Source organism: Panthera onca, chromosome D3 (assembly GCF_046562875.1).
Source record: "Panthera onca isolate mPanOnc1 chromosome D3, mPanOnc1 haplotype 2, whole genome shotgun sequence".
NCBI lineage: Eukaryota > Metazoa > Chordata > Mammalia > Carnivora > Felidae > Panthera > Panthera onca.
The window spans coordinates 67,900,465-67,918,124 of NC_138350.1; the positions used below are offsets into that span (position 1 = coordinate 67,900,465).

The following is a 17,660-nucleotide window of genomic DNA, read 5'->3' on the forward strand; positions in this document are numbered from 1 at the left end:
CACTAATCCAAACCCCAGCTGGTCTGGGAGCCCCGCCTCTGGGAGCCCGGGGCTGGGCTCGCCTGTGGGTTGGCGTGTGGTCCTCCAGTGGCACTTGGAAGGCCTGTGGGTGATGACCACTCTGGCCAGGGGAGGCAGGTGGGCTACCAGGAAAACCTGGCTTCCCCTATGCACCCCTCTTTCTCTGCCTGCCCACAGAAGGCCAGGCTGCCGGGGTCCACACGCCCCCACCCCAATTCCAGCCTCCTGGGGCTGAAAGTCAAGCCCAGGTAACACAGGAGGGCACACAGGTGCTGCTGCCACAGCAGCTCCTGCCTCCCGCAGCCAAGGTCCTGCCCAAACAGCGGGGCCAGGCCACAGTGTGGTGGCCCTTCTGATTGTGAGTTTCGGGGCTGTCACCATACAGGATTCTATCAAATAAACATCTCAGCTGGGACCAAGGACTAAGCCCAGATCCTCCTGATCTAAGCACTTCCTCCCTAAGCGACCTTGGGCAAGTCTCTTAACCTCTCAAAGCCTGCATTTTTGCAGAAGGTCCCAGTGAGGATTAATTCACTTGAATGCTTAGCATCGTGCCCGGCACCTGGTTACGCATCCAATAAATGACAGCTATTATTATTATTAAAGTGCTTCCTGCGGGTTGATGCAAGTCAGAGCAAACCAAAATGGCTTTGCCGGCTCCCTAATGTAACACCTCCCAATCCCACCCCTCCTCCACACTACCACCCCAGGAGTTAATTAAAACCCTCCTTGGGTGTTTTCCAGACACGGGATTTTACACTCATTCTGGGCTGCAGAACTAGAATGGGGGCAGGTTTCACTTCAGCTGATAAAAAGCAAAACGCTGCTTTGAGAGGTAGTGAGCTCCCCGTCAGCTCACGTGAATAAGCTGACCCAGAGGACCATTTGGCACTAACGCTCCAGCATAAATGAACATGTATTAGCATTTCTCAAGAGGCCTTGGAGTCCAAACCGTGGTTTAGATCAAACAGCAGAAATCCACCCACCTTTGCAACTCGGGGCTCCCCGAGGGTGACAAATTCAGGATGCCTGGCCAGCTACACCCTGAAGTCACTGCATACCAACAGGAAGAGGGGTCCTTGTAACATGCTGGAAGAGCAGGTGTCCTGCAGGTCCCTTTGGTGCCTCACCTCCCCGTCCCCAATCAAGCACTGGGCCGAAGAGACCCCATGTCCTGATTCCAAAGGATGCCCCTCCCTACTCCCCTCCCAGCAGAAGAAAAAGGAGCTAGAGGACATGGAATCAAGTATACATTTTAAAAATTGTTTAATGGAACATAAACTCCTTTAGAAAAACATTCAGCCAGGTGATAACACCCATAGAAAAAAACACCCATCTCGTGTTTATCTTTTTTTAATTTGGCATTTGTTATTTGCATTTATATTAAAGCAAAGTGCATCTTTTCTTTATTTTTCTTGTTTATACACATTGCACAATACATAAATAATGATGCTTATAAAACGTCTTTATATTTACAAGTAATAATATATTTATATATAACATAAAATACATTTTTTCTTTAATAAATCTCAGGTTTTTTTTTTTTTCCAGGAGTCCTTTCTCTCTCAAAGCACTACAATGCTAAATTTCCAATGAGAATGCTTCTCTTGTTCATTTAAACCTTTGTAGTTAGAAAAATAGCTTATGTTAAAGTCTAAACATGCTCATTGAGCTAAGAGCAGTGTCAACGTATCATACGAGTGTATGAGTTTGTAGAAGAAATGAAAGAGTTAGGTGACAGCCCAGGGTGGTACCTTGGGTTATGATGGACCGAATCCTTCTTGGTGGGAAGGGGGGCTGCTGAGAAGTCTCCCTCCCAGGGCGGCTCCCCTCGCTGGTCTAACAGCAGAGCTCAACACCCAGGCGGCAGAGGGGAGGAAAGTGCTGAGCTGGTTTTCGGAGTTGGAGGTGGGGATGGGGGGGTGCGCACCTGATATGACCAGGGCAGGGCAGAGGCTGAGGGGTTTGGGAGGATGCTGGGTGGGCAATACTGTGCCAGGGTGGCCCCCGGCAGCCCTCGGGAAGCCCGTCTCAAGAGATATCCAGGAGCAGATGGCCAAAAAAGAAAGAGGTGACAAGGACAGCAGGGTGGCTGGAGGGGAGTTAGGACAAGCAGGAAACAACTGGTTTCTGGTTCAGCCTCTTTGCAGGGTTGCTTCTAAGAAGCCTGCAGACAGGCCCGTGTCCTAGGAGGGGAGAGGTGGGGCAGGGAGGCTTCCCCGGGGGCGGGGAGGAGGGGCAGAGCCTGGCTTCTGGCAGCTGTCCAAACCCCAGCTGCCAGCTTGCCCAGGTACGGCCTCTGCCCCACTGAGCATATGTCCAAAGGGCAGGCGACACACAGCTTGGGGGCGCAGGCCTCTCAGCAGTCACCGTAAGACACGCGCGCGCACGGACGCACACTCACTCACACATGCGCCCTGACGAGGGAAAACGAGGACCCCAAAGTCAGGGCCTGCTCCCCATTCTTCCACTGTGTTTTGCTGGGTGCTCACTGTTGCTTCCCCTTTTCATCCTGGGGTGTGCTCGGCCAGCCATACCCCGCCCTCCCCCCAAAACCCCAACAACTCTTTTCATAAGCTATTTCTCAAAGAACAAAACAAAACAGAACAGAAACAAGGACCAGAACGGTGGGGGGCGGGGGCCGGGGACACACGACGACGAAAGAGTCTGCGTGAAAAGCAAGCACTCGGGAGGGAAGTATTAGCAGCAAAGTAGTTTGGACTGGGCCCGCTCGGCTCCCGCTCCGTCCTCTCCCCACGCGGCTACCGGCTGTTGAAAATGACCTCCAGCCAGCACGGGCAGCTGCTGATGAACTGGCGGGTGTAGCACTGGCCCCAGCCCTTCACAAAGCTAATCTGCACAGTGAAGCCAGTCCACGGCTGCTGCATGAATTCATGGTCGTTGGGCCGCTGCAGGCTGTACGCTTTCTCGTAGTCAAAAGCCTTGATGGAGAAACCGGGGAACACTTTGTGCACCAACAGCGTCCTGGAGTCCGGGTTGTCCAGTGTGGCTGACTTGATGAAGATGGGGTAACTGCTGCGGTTGTACACCCACACGCCATCCACTTCCCGCGTGAGCTGGATGCCACAGCCGATTTTGCTCCGCACTTTCTGCACCAGCTGACTCTTGTTGTCCGAATTGAGCTGTCCGAGGCAAAAGCCATTCCCCTGAGGTAGATCATAGAAGATGTCCAGGGAGGGCTCCTGGACACAGTAGAGCCTCCCCACTCTCGTCTTCTCCTCCCAGTATGCCACCACGCACCAGTGTGACCGATCCCCAGGCTCCAGAAGAAGTTGGGAATCTACAAAACAAAATGGCAGACGCGGTTGGTGGTGATGGGGATTGGCGTTTTCCTCCTCAAGGATCGAGGCACACACACGCAGTTTGTTACCACCCTCGAGCTCTCCTAAGACAGAGGCGGTGCTGGTGCTTGGATAGGCTGCCGGCTCTGCGGTCCTACTGTGGCTCAGAAATCTTGACTCAGTGATGCAAGAACCCACCTTTAAACACGGGGCTCTCTGGGGCACCTCCTTCCTCCACTCCCCCAACCCAGGACGCCATCACGTTGACCCGTGGGGCCAATGGAAGCCCCATCCCTGCCGAGCCCAGAAGCTAGGGAACCCTTAGGAACTTCACTGGTCCTGTTTTAGGGCAAGAAAAGGGCTTCCAGATGGCCTAGAGTTGTTCTTTCAACTGGACGGACCCCAGAAGGCTAGCTGCTCTAGCCCCTGGTCATCCTCAGGAGAAAAACCAGGACCCAGAAAGCTTGCTGGCTTGGGCCCCACGGACCACACAGCCACACCTAGAACCCAGGTCTCCAGACTCCAGGGTCACGTGCTACGCGGTCTCTGTGTCGCCCAGCGCTTAGGTCAGTGCCTCAAGTCATAAAGGAGCGCCGTCTGGTAAAAAAGGAAAGTGGAGTTGCTTTGGGGCCGAAACACCTTCCTAATAGAAAACCATCTCTCAGTGTGTGTGTCAGCAGCAGCTCTGTACACAAAGGGTGAATTTGGTCAAAATGTCAAATCACAACACACCGACTGGTGTTAACCAAGACTACCTTGATGAAGCTGCCTTCAGCCCAGACAGAAGATTATGTGTCTGAAATGGGTTGACCTTCCTTGAAGTGTCCTTCTCTGCCTGTACCCCCTCTCTCCCCTCCCTCCCTAGAAGCATGCAAACACCTTGCCCTAGCCCCCTCCCCCAGAGGCCCCACCCCAACTTTCCTAGACTTGGTTCTTCCTACAGGCAGCCAGGAGACCTGGGGGCGGGGATCTTGGGAAGGTGACTTTCCTGAACAGACGCTAGGAGGTCTTTAAAGGGGGGATCACAGGGAGGGAAAGGGGGCCCCAGCGGCTGGCATTCCAACTCCTCCTTAAGCTGGAGCCAGCGGGGCAGGCCTCAGACTGGGAACCATAAATCTCCCCAGCCGGGCCGGGCTGCAGGAACGCTGTGGTTTGTGGGGCAGGGCGGAGACCGGAAGTCTTGTATTTGTTAACAAAAATGGGGAAAGGCAGGCAGCAGAGACCTCCTCCTGCCTTCCCCTGTAGCCCTTACTGCTCACTCACTGGGGGTTTGGGGCCTGAAGGCGGGGGGGTTGGCTGCGAGACGATTTTTGGTTTGTTTGGGCCTTTTTGATTTTGGAACAACGGAGGGCCAGTGCTGATGGAGTCTATAGCATGGCAGCTAGGGGTGGAGGAGGGCTCAGGGACCCATGTCCTGCTGCCCCAGCAGGCTGGATATATAACTAACCCAAGGCAGCTCAACACATAACTGCTTCCAACCTTTACAGGCATGTTAGGACCTGGGAACCAGTCGGTTCCATTATTTTATTTATTTATTTTTTTTAAAGCAGCAGTCTTGCATGGAGGTGTTCTGTGAATCAGTCTGTGCAAATGCGCACCGTGACCCACGGAGGCAGCCACGAACGCACATCCTGAGTGGCTGTCTCCTCCGGACACCCCCACCGACCTTCCCAAATGCCTACCCAGACAGCCACACAAAATGGGGAAGCTGAGGGCTCACTCCTCTCCCTCAACCCCCACCCCCCTGAAAATCAGCCCCAGAAAACTGGCCTGCCCCCCAAAACGCATGCATCTATAAAGCACAAGTGCATGTGAGAGACACTGGGTGTCCATGAGTGTGAACACACGTGCGAGTGTTATGTGAGCATGCGTGTGCTTGCGTGCACACACGCTGGAACATATGGAAAAACAAGAGAGGGACAAGGGCTCCAAGCAGAGGTGACTCATCAGGCATTAACTTGTTTCTGCAAAGTATCCATCAACTGCTAATAAATTCGTGAGTGCTGGCAATCTTTGAACTTTCTTGTTGAGGGAGTTCAGCTCTAAAGGCTACACCAAAGACCCATAATATCCATGTAAATAAGAATACTCTGGCATGCAAGTTTGCTGGGAAGGAGAAAACCCTCTTCTGGAAGGCACTGTTTTGGGGAGGAGGGAGTTTTGAAATGTAGGAAGCTCTCGCTTATTATTATATCCCAACTCAGGACGACAAATGTGGTCTGGGAAGAAGACTGGGGGAGTCACTGGGAGGGAGGTGCAGGAGACCCTCCGGGAGCCTCCCGATACTTTGTTTCATGAATCTTGCCCCCCCCCCCCCCCGAAACCTGGCACCGGCTAGCAGGGAAAAGAGGGGCAGGGGGAGGAGGTGCAGGGTGGGGTGGGGTGGGGGCCTGGGATCAAGTTGCCTATGCCAGGCCCACCAGTAAAGGGTGGGGGGCCCTGTCTGCCCAGCAGCCTCCGGAGGCGGGGGAAGCCGGGCTGGACTGGGCTGGACTGGCCCAGAGCCCTGGGGGTGGGGGGTAGGGGGAGGAGAGGGGGAGGGGGGAAGTGTTCTGGCGGGTTTCTCTTTCATCTGTACAGCCCGCCAGTCCACCCAGCAATTTGCCGCCAGACATCCCTGGAAAAAGCCTTTTTCTGTTGAGGTTAATGGCCCAACCCAGATAAACAGAGGGGAATGGGTGTCCCTGTGTGTGAACAAGGCCCCTGAAAGCCCACTAGGACCCTCGCCGGCTCCTCCCCTGCCCTGACCCTCCAGCCCGCCCCGCTGTCACCCCCCAGCCTCCCAGCACCCTGATGCCCCTTTTCTCCTCACTGCTCTTGGGCTATCTCTGGGCACAAAAACACGCTCTCCAGCGAAACCGTCACCCCCGCGAAGGCCCCTTGTAACACATCATACTTCTGGGGGCCCATGACAACAGCCCGTGTTGCCAACTCAGAGACCTGCCCCCAAGATCTGCACCATGTGGGCCCATTTCTGGGAAACATTCAGCATCCTCTTCAGAGAAGCACATTCCCCTGAATTGGGCCCACAGCCCACAAGAGTCTCCCCACAAAGGTCTGTGCAGACGCTTCGCCCCCAGAGGGGCTTCCCAGGCCTCACGGCGAGGGGCTTCCCAGGCCTCACGGCGAGGGGCTGGGAGGCTCTCACATAGAGGAGTCCCCCTCATTCCCAAGGACTAAGGAAGAGTCTCAGAAGCCCAACTTGGCTTCTCCTCACGGTCGCTGATACTTAACCTCCAAAGGCAAGACTCGCAGGCCCTTGTTAACTTCCCTCAGCTTTACAACCGTTTTCCGGTATTTTCAGCAACTTCTCTCCCTCCTCAGAAAACTATACAGGGGCTTGTTTTAAAACTGTATTTGTGCATTTTTAAAGCATCCAAAAAGAAAAGCTGTGTTGTAAAAAGCCAACTAATCAGATGCCTGCTCACAATTTTTTTTTTATTACAGTTTAGGGAATTTTTGGAGCAACCCCAGAAAAATGCTGAATCCGCCTAAAATTCCTTTAAGGTTGTTTTTCCCCCCCTCCCCTTCCTCATTTCCCTTAAAGCATAAAATCTACCCTTGAAAGGGAAGGGGGTGGGTGGGTGTTGAGAAGGGAAAGGATTTTGCTTGTGTTTGCACTTGCATTAGGGAAGACCACTTAACAAGGAGCTCCCTGCCTCTTACAAAGAGTTATTTAATTACCCTGGTCATGAATGAACAGACCTGACCCTTCTAGAAGACTGGAGGCTCATGAATGACTCTCACGCCCAAGGTTCTCAATGGCACAGGGTGACCAGAGCTCAGGATTTTAAATTAAAAAAAAAAAAAAAAAAATTATGTTTATTTTTGAGAGCATGGGCGGGGGAGGGGCAGAAAGAGAGGGAGACACAGAATCCGAAGCAGGCTCCAGGCTCTGAGCCATCTGCACAGAGCCCGATGAGGGGCTCGAACACACGAGCTGTGAGATCATGACCTGAGCTGAAGTTGGATCCTTAACCAACTAAGCCCCGCAGGTGCCCCAAGGGCCCGACTCTCGATTTCAGTTCAGGTCATGATCTCATGGTTGATGAGTTTGAGCCCCGCATTGGGCTCTGCACTGATAGTTCGGAAACTGCTTGGGATTTTCTCTCTCCCTCTCTCTCTCTCTGCCACTCCCCTGCTCACGCTCTTTCTCTCAAAATAAAAACATAAAACTTATAAAAATAGAAAATTTTTTTAAGAAGATCTCTCTAGGGGCGCCTGGGTGGCTCAGTCGGTTGAGCGTCTGGCTTCAGCTCAGGTCATGACCTCACGGTTCGTGGGTTCGAGCCCCGCGTGGGGCTCTGTGCTGATAGCTCAGAGCCCGGAGCCTGCTTTGGATTCTGGGTCTCCCTCGCTCTCTGCCCCTCCCCCGCTCATGCTTTGTCTCTTTCAAAAGTAAGTAAACATTTAAAAAAAAAATGTTTTTCAAGGACATGTCTCTGCCAAAATCCAACCGTGGGCAAAGGCCTATGTGCCCCCTCCCCAGTGGTCCCGCAGGGCCAGAAGGCTGAACATGGAGAAGCCAGGGGAGACAGGGCGGGCAGAAGTGGTTGCCTGACACAAGTGGGTGAGGGCAAGCAAAGGGCACAAAGGGAGACAGAGAAGTTAAACCTGGCGATCCTGGAACGCAAACACTGCCACGCCTCGCCTGCTGTAGGTCCAGGGTCCTCCCTCCTCGGGACTCAGGCGCCACCAAGGGTTGCCTCATCCTGTCCTTCCCCCACCTCAGACATCTCAAAGGTTAACAGCACCCGTCAGCCCTGCTCCCCACCCCGGTCAGGAAACTGGCTGTTCTGAGAGCAAACCAGCCCACTTCAGGGACAAGGGCTGAGATAATGAGGACGCAGGGCCAATCCGCCCCATCTGTCCTCAACCCAAACACTCTCAATTCACAAGGAACCTTGCTGGTCTCTTGTCTGAGAGGCAAATGACCAGAAACCAAAGCAGACACTTGCTGAGGTGTCTGGGCTCACCGCTGAGTTCCAGAGTGAGCTCTGATCGGCCATATGTACAACCTCATCCAGATCCTGACAGATTCTGCCAGGGCACCCTCAGATTCCTAAGAGAGCAGGGACAACCCCGGGGTTTGGAACAAGTTACCCAAAGGGAGTGAAACAAACTCGAAACATTTCAGGTTCACCCTCAGTTACCCAGAAAACGTTCAGACTCAACCCATCACCACTAACCCCAAGCTCCTCCACCAAAGAGATCTGGACTCTGGCTGGTAGACGGCAAGACTGAGAAAAGGCTGGGTTGTTTTCAGCACTCTGCAACAAGCTATCTCCACTGAGGTGGCTGGACTGGGTACCATGGTGGGCAGCGGGTACCACGGGGTCTCCTTCAAAGGCCAGGGTGCTTGCTCAGGTCCCTGTGCCCAGCCAGCTCCTGCCCCCCCGCCCCAAGGAAACTCCAGTGTTGTGCAGTATCCTCCCACCCCCCAGTTATGGAGTCAGACACCCTGCTGAGACCTACTTCCCATGGGACCTTGGCGGTGACTTAAGCTCTTCCCCTAAAACAGCTCCCAGTGCCAGTCTCATAGGGCTGTTGTGACAATCTGATACAAAGTGGCCAGCGGCCAGGACCTAGCTTGCGGCTTCACATGCTGGTCTCATCTCTCAGACCTCTCGTCTTGGGTTCTCCAACCGCTTAGAAAATGCTACCCACCCACTCCCCACCCCTCCCCAGGGGGCAGAACAGTTCTGGGCCATGCCGGCCCCTAATAATGTACAGGCCCTGTTGGAAGGGGCTGGTGACAACCTCGTGAGGTCGCATCCTATTACTGTCTTTATGTTAAAGAAGGGGGAAATGAGACACAGGTCACTTGCCAAACAGGCAAGTGGGCAGCCACCCCAGACCTCTAAGGCCACCGGAGCTCTCCAAATGCTAGAGGGGAAAAAGACGCGTCCTTCCAAAACATTCTGGAAACGTGATTCCCACTTTAGGGCTGAGTGTGGGGTCCAGCTCCCTCGTACCAAGCAGGGAATGAACCGGTTTCTTTGCCAGCATGCTGCTCTTCGATCCTGGCCAAATGGCTTGCCCTCGAAGAGTCTCAGTCTGACGCACCCATCCACAACTCATATGAAGGAGGCTGGGGCACAGCAGGCCACCTTGGGGCTCTGACAGTCCCCTGGCTACACTCTGAATCACAGAAATGCCCCATCCCTACGAACGCTCCTTCCATTTATTTTCATTATGTTCAGGAGAATAAGAAAATCACTTTGGGGAGCAGGGCACATTTTTGCATTCAATTTCCAACAATAAAAACAAAATTAAAAGGAAAAGGAAATATGAGGCAGACTTTGCTGTGTCCACCTGTAAACCAATTTTTCTTTAAGAACTTCAAGTTACAAACTTGTGTCCCTTCTGTCTTGTCTTTCGTGGCCCTCGGGAAAAGGTGGATCCCCAGGGGAGGAGGGTCTGCCCAGGCTTGGTGCCCTTAAGTTCCTCACCCATCATCACCCTCCTCCTCCTTCGAGGTCTCTCGAGCTTACAAATTTGGCAGATCCTGCTGGTCTGGAAGACTGATTCGTGACTCTGCCTTACAGACTAATGATGATGAGTAATCAGTTACTAAAGCTACAATGTACTCCCCCCCCCTGCTCCCCCAACCGGCCCCAGCCCCGTCTCCCAAGGCCCCTCAAACGTTCAAGTCTAAAGCCCCCATCCTGGGGGTCCCTCCTAAGAAGTTATTTGGCCAGCGGAGAATATAATTGAGGGTAGTGCCGGGCAGGGGAGGGAAGCCACACAAATCAAAAGCTCTCGTCTGTCTCGCCAGCCGGGCTGACACGGCTTCCTGTGCTCCAGTCTTCAGCCATGCAAATTATAGCGTGTACCCGGCTGCCTGCCTTCTGAGGAGGCCAGCTCTGCCCGGCTCCGAGAGGACTCAGAGGAAGGGTGGGGACTCCCAGCCTGGCCAACTCCATTCATAATATTTACAGTAAATGGGCCTCTCTGGCTGTTGTTGGTATGCACCCAGCCTCATCATTTCTCGAGTTTGAATTTCAAGACTCTTCCCCTCCCTCATGTACCACAAAGCTCCCACCATTACCCCCCTAAATAACTAAGCCACTCTTTTCAGAAAGGGGGTTCACACACCTGCACACATACAGCGCCCCCCCACCCCGACCCGCATGGCATTATCTGTTCACCTGCCTGTCCACGGGGTATGACCCCGGCCAGTCCCAGGAAGACACAAGATGTCCAAGTCAAATCTCTGAGCTGACCCACCCGCCTCCCTCCTGGAGAGAGTCCAGAGCTAGCCCTCCCCCCAGGCCCCCCCAACAAATTCCACATGTGGATTCCCAAGTGGGAATGCGTACATGAATCCAACAAAAGGATCTTCTCTTAAACCACCAAAAAGTCCCGCATTTTCTTCTTTGTGTTGACCCCTTCTAAGTACATAGGATACACACTAAAGCCCAGTGAGGATCTTGATAAAAATGGATGCATATGTCAACTGTTTTAAAGGACACACCCCCAGAGGTACAGAACAGTTCTGGCCTGCCTTTGCTGTGGGCCTCATTTTAATAAAGCCCCATGCACACTGACCTCCGGGGCCCCAAAAGGCAGTACAGTGTTACAGGACCCAGTCGCAGGCCCTGCCCTGCCCCTCCCATCCCCCCACACAGCTCCAGCTTTTCTAGGGGGTAGAAAAACCATCGAAGATGTGGAAAAACACAGGGAGGAACAAAAGTCCTTTTCATCCCTCCCCTCCCCCAGCTCCCCTTGTTCCATAACAATTATGAAAACTGTTGGATGGGATGGCATTTTGAACATTTACTGCATTCCGGCCAATAAATTCCAACGCGGGATCTGATGGAAAAGGCTCCCTTCTCCGGCCAGCTCCTGGCTCCCCCCACCCAGCTCGCGAGAGCCGTCATTCCTTCTTTCTTTACAACCCAACACCAGGGCCTGGCCAGGCCAGGCCCGCACTGTGCTCACAGGGAAAAACAACAGTAGGCAGACTGGAAAAGTTAATCATTACTTCTGTCTGCCTCTGTAATCTAATCTCTCTGGCTTTGACACACTCACTGTTCAGCCATCCCAGCCCTTTCACCCCTAAAGCACCAGGGCCTCCAGGCCCTCCCCGTGAAAGACGGATGAAGCCTCCCCCAGCCTGGACTTGCCATGGCAAGGCCCCCTGGAGCCCACCATAAATCGCTATGGCTGCTCTGTGCTGTGTGCCCCATATTTCAGAGGACTCCGGGCCAGACACTCTTTTTGGGTTCCAATGTGGCTTGTATTACTTTGCAGAGAGCCAGGCTGCCCCCCCACTCCCACGCAAGGACACTCAGCACCCCCACTGCCACCCCTACCCTTCTCTCACTCCCCCTGCACCAGGGCTCACCCAGAAACCCACCCAGCTGCATCCAGGAGTGATGGCTGGTCTGACTTTGCCCACCCTACGCGATCGATCCACACAGAGACACAAGTCACGATGGCCCTGCCCTATGACGGTGCCTCAAAAACTAAACATGGAGTCACCACATGACCCAGAAACTCCATTTCTGGGTATATGTCCAGAAAAGTTTTGAAGAGATTATGCACACACCCATGGTCATAGCAGCATTATTCACAACAGCCAAAGAGTGGGAGCAACCCAAGTGTGTCCAATGAAGGATGAATGAATAAAGACAGACACACACACACACACACACACACACACACTAAAAAAGAAAGGCAATTCTGACACAGGTTACAACCCGGATGAACCTTGAAGACATACTGAAGCATACTGAAGACAGTATGCTGAGTGAAATAAGCCAGAGGCAAAAGGTCAAATATGGTACGATTCCACTCATATGTGGTACCCAAAGGAGTCAAATTCACAGACTGAAAGCAAAATGGCGGCTGCCAGGGGAGAGACGGACTGGGCGGGGGGGGGGGGGGGGGGGGGGGGGGGGGAAGGGGGGGTTGGGGTTGGGTTTAGTGGAGACAGAGTCTCAGTCTGGGCAAGTGAAAAGGTTCTGGAGATGGACGGTGGGTGCACGGGGATGTGACAGACTTAACACCACCGAGCTGTGCACTCAGAAATGGTCAGGATGGATGGAGCTCCTGGGTGGCTCAGTCGGTGAAGTGTCTTCAGACTCTTGATCTCAGCTCAGGTCATGATCTCAGTTTCATGAGCTCGGGGCCCTCCGTTGGGCTCTGCCATGGCACAGCCTGCTTGGGATTCTCTCATTCTCTCTCTCTCTCTCTCTCTCTCTCTCTCTCTCTCTCCCTCCCCCTCCCCTGCTCACGCTCTCTCAAAATAAACTTAAAAAAAAAATGGTCAGGATAGTAAATGTTGGGTATATTTTGCCCAAAAAGAAGGGAAGGGGAAGGAGAAAGGGAAGGGGAAGAGAAGAAGGCCCTACCTCTTCTAATGCTTTCTCGTGCTCCCCCATTAACCTGCCTGCCTTAAGTACAGGGGATTCACTGGTGGGCTTCCGCCCATCACAAGGATAAAGGCCCCCTGGAAATGTATGCAAATGCTGATATGCAGACGCATTTTTATGGGGAAAGAAAGATTCCTCAATTTTCACTCATTCTCCGGAGGTTTGCAAGCCAAGAAAAGTGAAGAACTATAATCTTTTTATTCAGTAGGCAAGAGGCCATTAGCTACCCACCACCTCAGCAACAGGGGGTCTCATTCCCACAAACCCTCAAATCCAAGAACCAGAGACCACACAGATCACGGGAGGTCTTGCAAGATTCTGGCATGGGGACTTGGAGAGACCAGGTCCAATCTCTTACTTTGCAGATGAGGGGGAAAAAAAAAAAAAAAACCAACGGAGGCCCCAGGACAGGAGTGGCCCTGGAGGCTGAAATCCCCACCTTCAATCACGGAAGCAGGCCAGCCTCTAGGGACAGGCACCTGGAGGGGGCTCTCCCTCCCACTGTCATTCTCCAGGTGCCCTCCCAGGACTCAGAGACCGAAGTTGGGGGTGGGGGTTGCTTCTGAATCTTTGCATGCCCCTCACCCCAGGCCTCTCCCCCCAGGAAACCCCTCTCGGCGGGGTTTGAACTGTGACCCCACTAAGCTGGAGATGGGCCTATTTCTAAGAGCTGTACAACGCACCCAGCTTCTCCCTCTGGGTTACTCATTAATGAGGGGGAGGGGCTGTGCTGGCTAAGAGGCTGCCCTGGGGCGGGCGAGGTCCCCAAGCACTTTCTGGGCTGAGCAGCTCTTCAAGACCCTTTGGTGGCCTCAGAAGTTCATTCAGCCTACTGGGCAAAGCGACATTCCCAGCTTCTTGTTAGGTGCCTGGAAGCAGTGGAAGCCGGGATAGGGTGATGGGGACAATTATTTAACCTCCGAGTGGCAAATGCAGAAAGGTGAGTCCACAGAGAGCACAGCCTGGCATCTTACTGTTTCTGTTCCTGTTGAGCGACCAGCCCCAAGTTAAAAGTAAAAAGGTGACTCTCAAATGAACAAACCCGAGGGCCGCGAACAGTCCCTGGCCAGTTAACTGAGCTGTCTTCGGACAGAAACTCCCAACGCTGACAAGATGAAACTGGGGTTGAGATCAGTTCTTCCCTTTCTGCCCTGATCAAACCCCAAGCCAAACCAGCTCTGATTTGTTTCTGGCCAGTGGGGTTCCACAGCACAGTAGTAGATAAACTAGATAGATAAATTAAATGAGGGACCTCCTCGAACAGAGCCATCGGGTCAGCCTGGGGGAAACAGGCGGGGACAGGATGAGCGCGGAAATGAAAACACTTTGGTCACTGCATATTCGACCACCCTGTACAAAACCACCGCCAGGGACCTCCTACATGGGGCCGGCATCTCAGAAATGGACTTGACCATCAGACTGAAAATTCAAAAGCAAGAGTTGCATCCGCAAAAGCCCACAGGAGTTCTAAAGGGAAAGTCAAGCTCCAGGGCTTTGAAGATAGCCCACCTGCCCTGTGGCTGTCAAGACATTAAATACTATCTCCAGACATCTGTGTCTGGTCCCCACCCCTCCCCCCCCCCCCCCCCCCCGGGGGCTAAGCCAGTGCAAGGCTGGTCACCTCTGCTCCACACAGCACTCCCAGGTACTATACCAGGGTCTGGATTATAACTGTACCTCCTAAGGTTACTGCTTGTTATCTTACAATCGGGGGGGGGGGGGGGGGGGGGGGGGAAGGGGGGGAGAGTGATGGAGCCCGAGGAGACAGACCTCTGTTTATCCACAAGCTTTGTTTTATCTCAACTCTCAACAGACCACACAACCAAAGCAGAGGCAAAAGCCGATGACAGAAAAGCTCTTGCCAACCCCGGCGTGCTCAGACAATCACCCCAGGGGCCCATCCCTGCACCTCTACCGCGTCTCACAACACCTACGGCCCGGCTCCGAGCCCAAGCTCCTTCTGTCCTGTAGAAACTGCCTGAGAAGCCGCCCTCTGTCTGTACTCCAGACAGAGCCAAATTCTGTGCAAAAGCCTCCACCTCGCTGACCCCAAAAGCCCTCCAGACAAACCACTGCATGCTGCTCTTCGTTTTGACTCTGGCAGCCCCAAAACTGCAGAGGCTGGCACATAGTAGATGCTCAATAAATAATCACTATATGAATGAGCCAGAGACAGGCTGGCTTCTCCCAGAACAGGTGGCCCACCCAGCCTGACACCTGCCAGAGGGAGGTATGAGGGAACCGGGCTGGGAGGGGAGCATGCCTTCCAGGCAGGGGTCAGCCAGAAAGGCCCAGGCCGTGTCCCAGTTCCCAGGGGAGACGGGCAGAGAGAAGCCCCTGTCCTCACCTACTTCCCAGCCAGCTGCGGCATATCCGGAGGTGTTTCCAAGCCAGGCGCCGGCCCGGCAACCTCTGTGGGCACACCACCTGCCCACAGCATTCTGCCTTGGCGTCCTGCTCTGTTTGGACAAGTTACCCTCACCGAGTGTTGAACAATGCTCTTACACACCCCAGGGCTCTTGTTGTGTTATGAAAACAAAACAATGCACGCTAAGGAAAAAAAGCTGGGGTGGGGGACCGGAGTGAGTGGGGAGCAAGCAAGCCACACACAAATCTCTTTCTGACCTCCAGCCTAAAGAGGGCCCCTTAGCAGCATGGGTCAGGGCACTAGCCCCTGTCACCAGAACGATGAATGACATCGTCCAAGAGGGGAGTCAGAAACCCACAGATGAGTAAATGGAAACCGCTTTTACACCCAGGACAATATACCACCTACTTCTCCACACCACATGAGGCTGTGGCAAGCCCTCTTTCTGGGGGAAGCTTCTGGGTGACTGGGTGCAGTCCCCCCAGGGCAGAGCAGAGCTGTACCAGGAGAGCCCTGAAGCCTGTTTCCCTCCACTCCTCACTAGCACCCAGGAAACAGATAGTCTCAGAAGGTAAGGAATTCCTGGGGGCTGCTGGGGTGGACACAGGACTGGCCTCGAGGCAGCCTTGACTTCTAATCTGCCCCAGGCCAGGCACCCACGTTAGGGGAAGGCAACGCTGGGGTGGAACACTGTGGGCACGAACGAATTCTTACCCACCCCCTACCAAAAAGAGGTTTTTTTTCTTTTGCAAGTTAAAACGGAGCTAATGACCCTGGGTGGGGCTCAGTGTCGAGGACCTCGAGCAGCCAAACCAAAATTCGCTTCCAGCCAAGAGCTGCTTGGCCTCACCATTTGGGGAAGGAAGCAGAAAAAAATCATGAAAGATTCTTTAGTGAACCAGGAAATAAGGCTGCAGTTAACATTTCAACTGAAGGTGACCCTTCTGGTAAAATATTTTTTTAAATAATAAAAGTAACATAAAGTTCTCAAACAGCCTCTTTCTTAAACAAAATGGCCTAAAAGTTCTCGTGGGAGTGGAAAGGAAGAAGGGGGGAGAACCCCCCCCCCGCAAAAAAAAAAAAAGGAAAAAAAAAAAAAGGCTGGCCTCATCTTAGCCGCTACCTTTCATGAACAACTTTTTTCTGGAGTTCTTCTTATAGAAGGAAAGATGCAATTTCCTGTCTTATTCCCAGTATTTCCTGTTCGCTTACAAGGTGAAAGTTATCACTCTGTTTTAAATGACGGTCCTCAACTCCACAGAAAGTTCCTTTTTCCATCTGGGGTCCCCATTCCCAACACAGAATCTCCCCACCTTAGGATATAAATAAACACTACCATGTCCTACACCTTTAAACAATTGGCTCAATTAAAACGGTTCGATCTCTTGGTGGCAGACAGGATCTCCGATGGTACCTTCCCCGCCCCAGATCCCCAAGGACACCCCACGGGGAGACGGGGAAGGGGCTGGGAGCAACCCGGTGTGTTTGCGTAGAGCTGCCGCTGACAGAGTGTTGCTTTCTTGGTGTGTTAGCCACTAAATTGAGAACTGTGCCTCAGCAGTTAATAATATCTTCCCGCTGAAAATAGCCCAGAGAGGAAGCCTCTCTGTGACAGTAGGCACACAGCCAGCCTCTGGGCTGGCCATTCAATACTGAGCGAGGAAGATGGTAGGACCAGTGGTGACCTCCCAGCGGCCACGGCGCACAGGATCCTTTCACGAGCCTCCTGCAAAGGGAGGGCTCCGGGGAAGTCACCTGCCCACCTCTGCAGCCCTATAACCTCAGTGGGGAGGTCACATGGACCAGGGGCCTTGGGAGCAGAGCCAGGGAAAGGGTCTGGATCGCGGGGGAGGGGCAAGGGGTCAGGAGGCCCGGGACTTTGAGGGACAGTCCCTGCGTCACCCTCGGTCTCCAATCCCTGGGCTGGCGAGGGTGCAGGGAACCGGGCTGGGTAGACCAGGGGAAAATGGCATCTGGGGCAGAGCGGGAAGAAGTGCACTCACTTCCCCTGCAGAAAGGTCAGGCTCGGAAAGAACCACAGGGAACTTTCCTGCCTCTCATTTCTGCAACCCGCATGGAAAAGGGAAGGTCAAAAAAAAAAAAAAAAAAAAAAAAAAAAATCAACACAGAGATGTGCCCACTTCTCCCTGCTTCTTCAGGTAATAAGAGTCAGAGAGACAGGCTCCCAGCCCATCAAAGGGCCCCCACTCCCACCCCCAACCCAGGAGACCTCAGAAGTCCTTTGGCAACACGACTGTCTGTCAACGGTGGATCCCAGGCACCAAACACAAGTCTCTCCACTTTTAGTCTCTGGAATCACCATTCTTGATTATCTAAAATATATTTAAAAGCCACCACAGGTCACTACCTTTAAAAACTGTGGTAAAATACACATAACATAAAATTTACCATTAGTGACACTGAGTGCATTCACGGAGCTGTGTGTAACCATTACCACTATCTAGTTCCAGAACACTGTTATCACCCCAAAAGGAAACTCTGTCCCACGGGTCGCTTTTACAAGGTCATTAACAACAGCAAAGTCAACTGGAGGAAGGTGCAAAGTCAATGCACCTTGTCAAGTTCTTA

General features: G+C 53.2%; 1 protein-coding gene across 2 annotated transcripts in view; it reads right to left on the reverse strand.

Moving 5' to 3' along the window:
- Nucleotides 1-1,270: 1,270 nt before the first annotated feature.
- The window catches only part of SMAD7 (SMAD family member 7), a 31,073-nt gene continuing 14,683 nt past the window's right edge, over nucleotides 1,271-17,660 (reverse strand). For both annotated transcript variants that reach the window (XM_060613806.3, XM_060613805.3), the window contains exon 4: nucleotides 1,271-3,322. In XM_060613806.3, coding sequence (XP_060469789.1) covers nucleotides 2,784-3,322 — 539 coding nt within the window. In that variant the 3' untranslated portion in view covers nucleotides 1,271-2,783. The remainder of the gene's footprint in view (nucleotides 3,323-17,660) is intronic.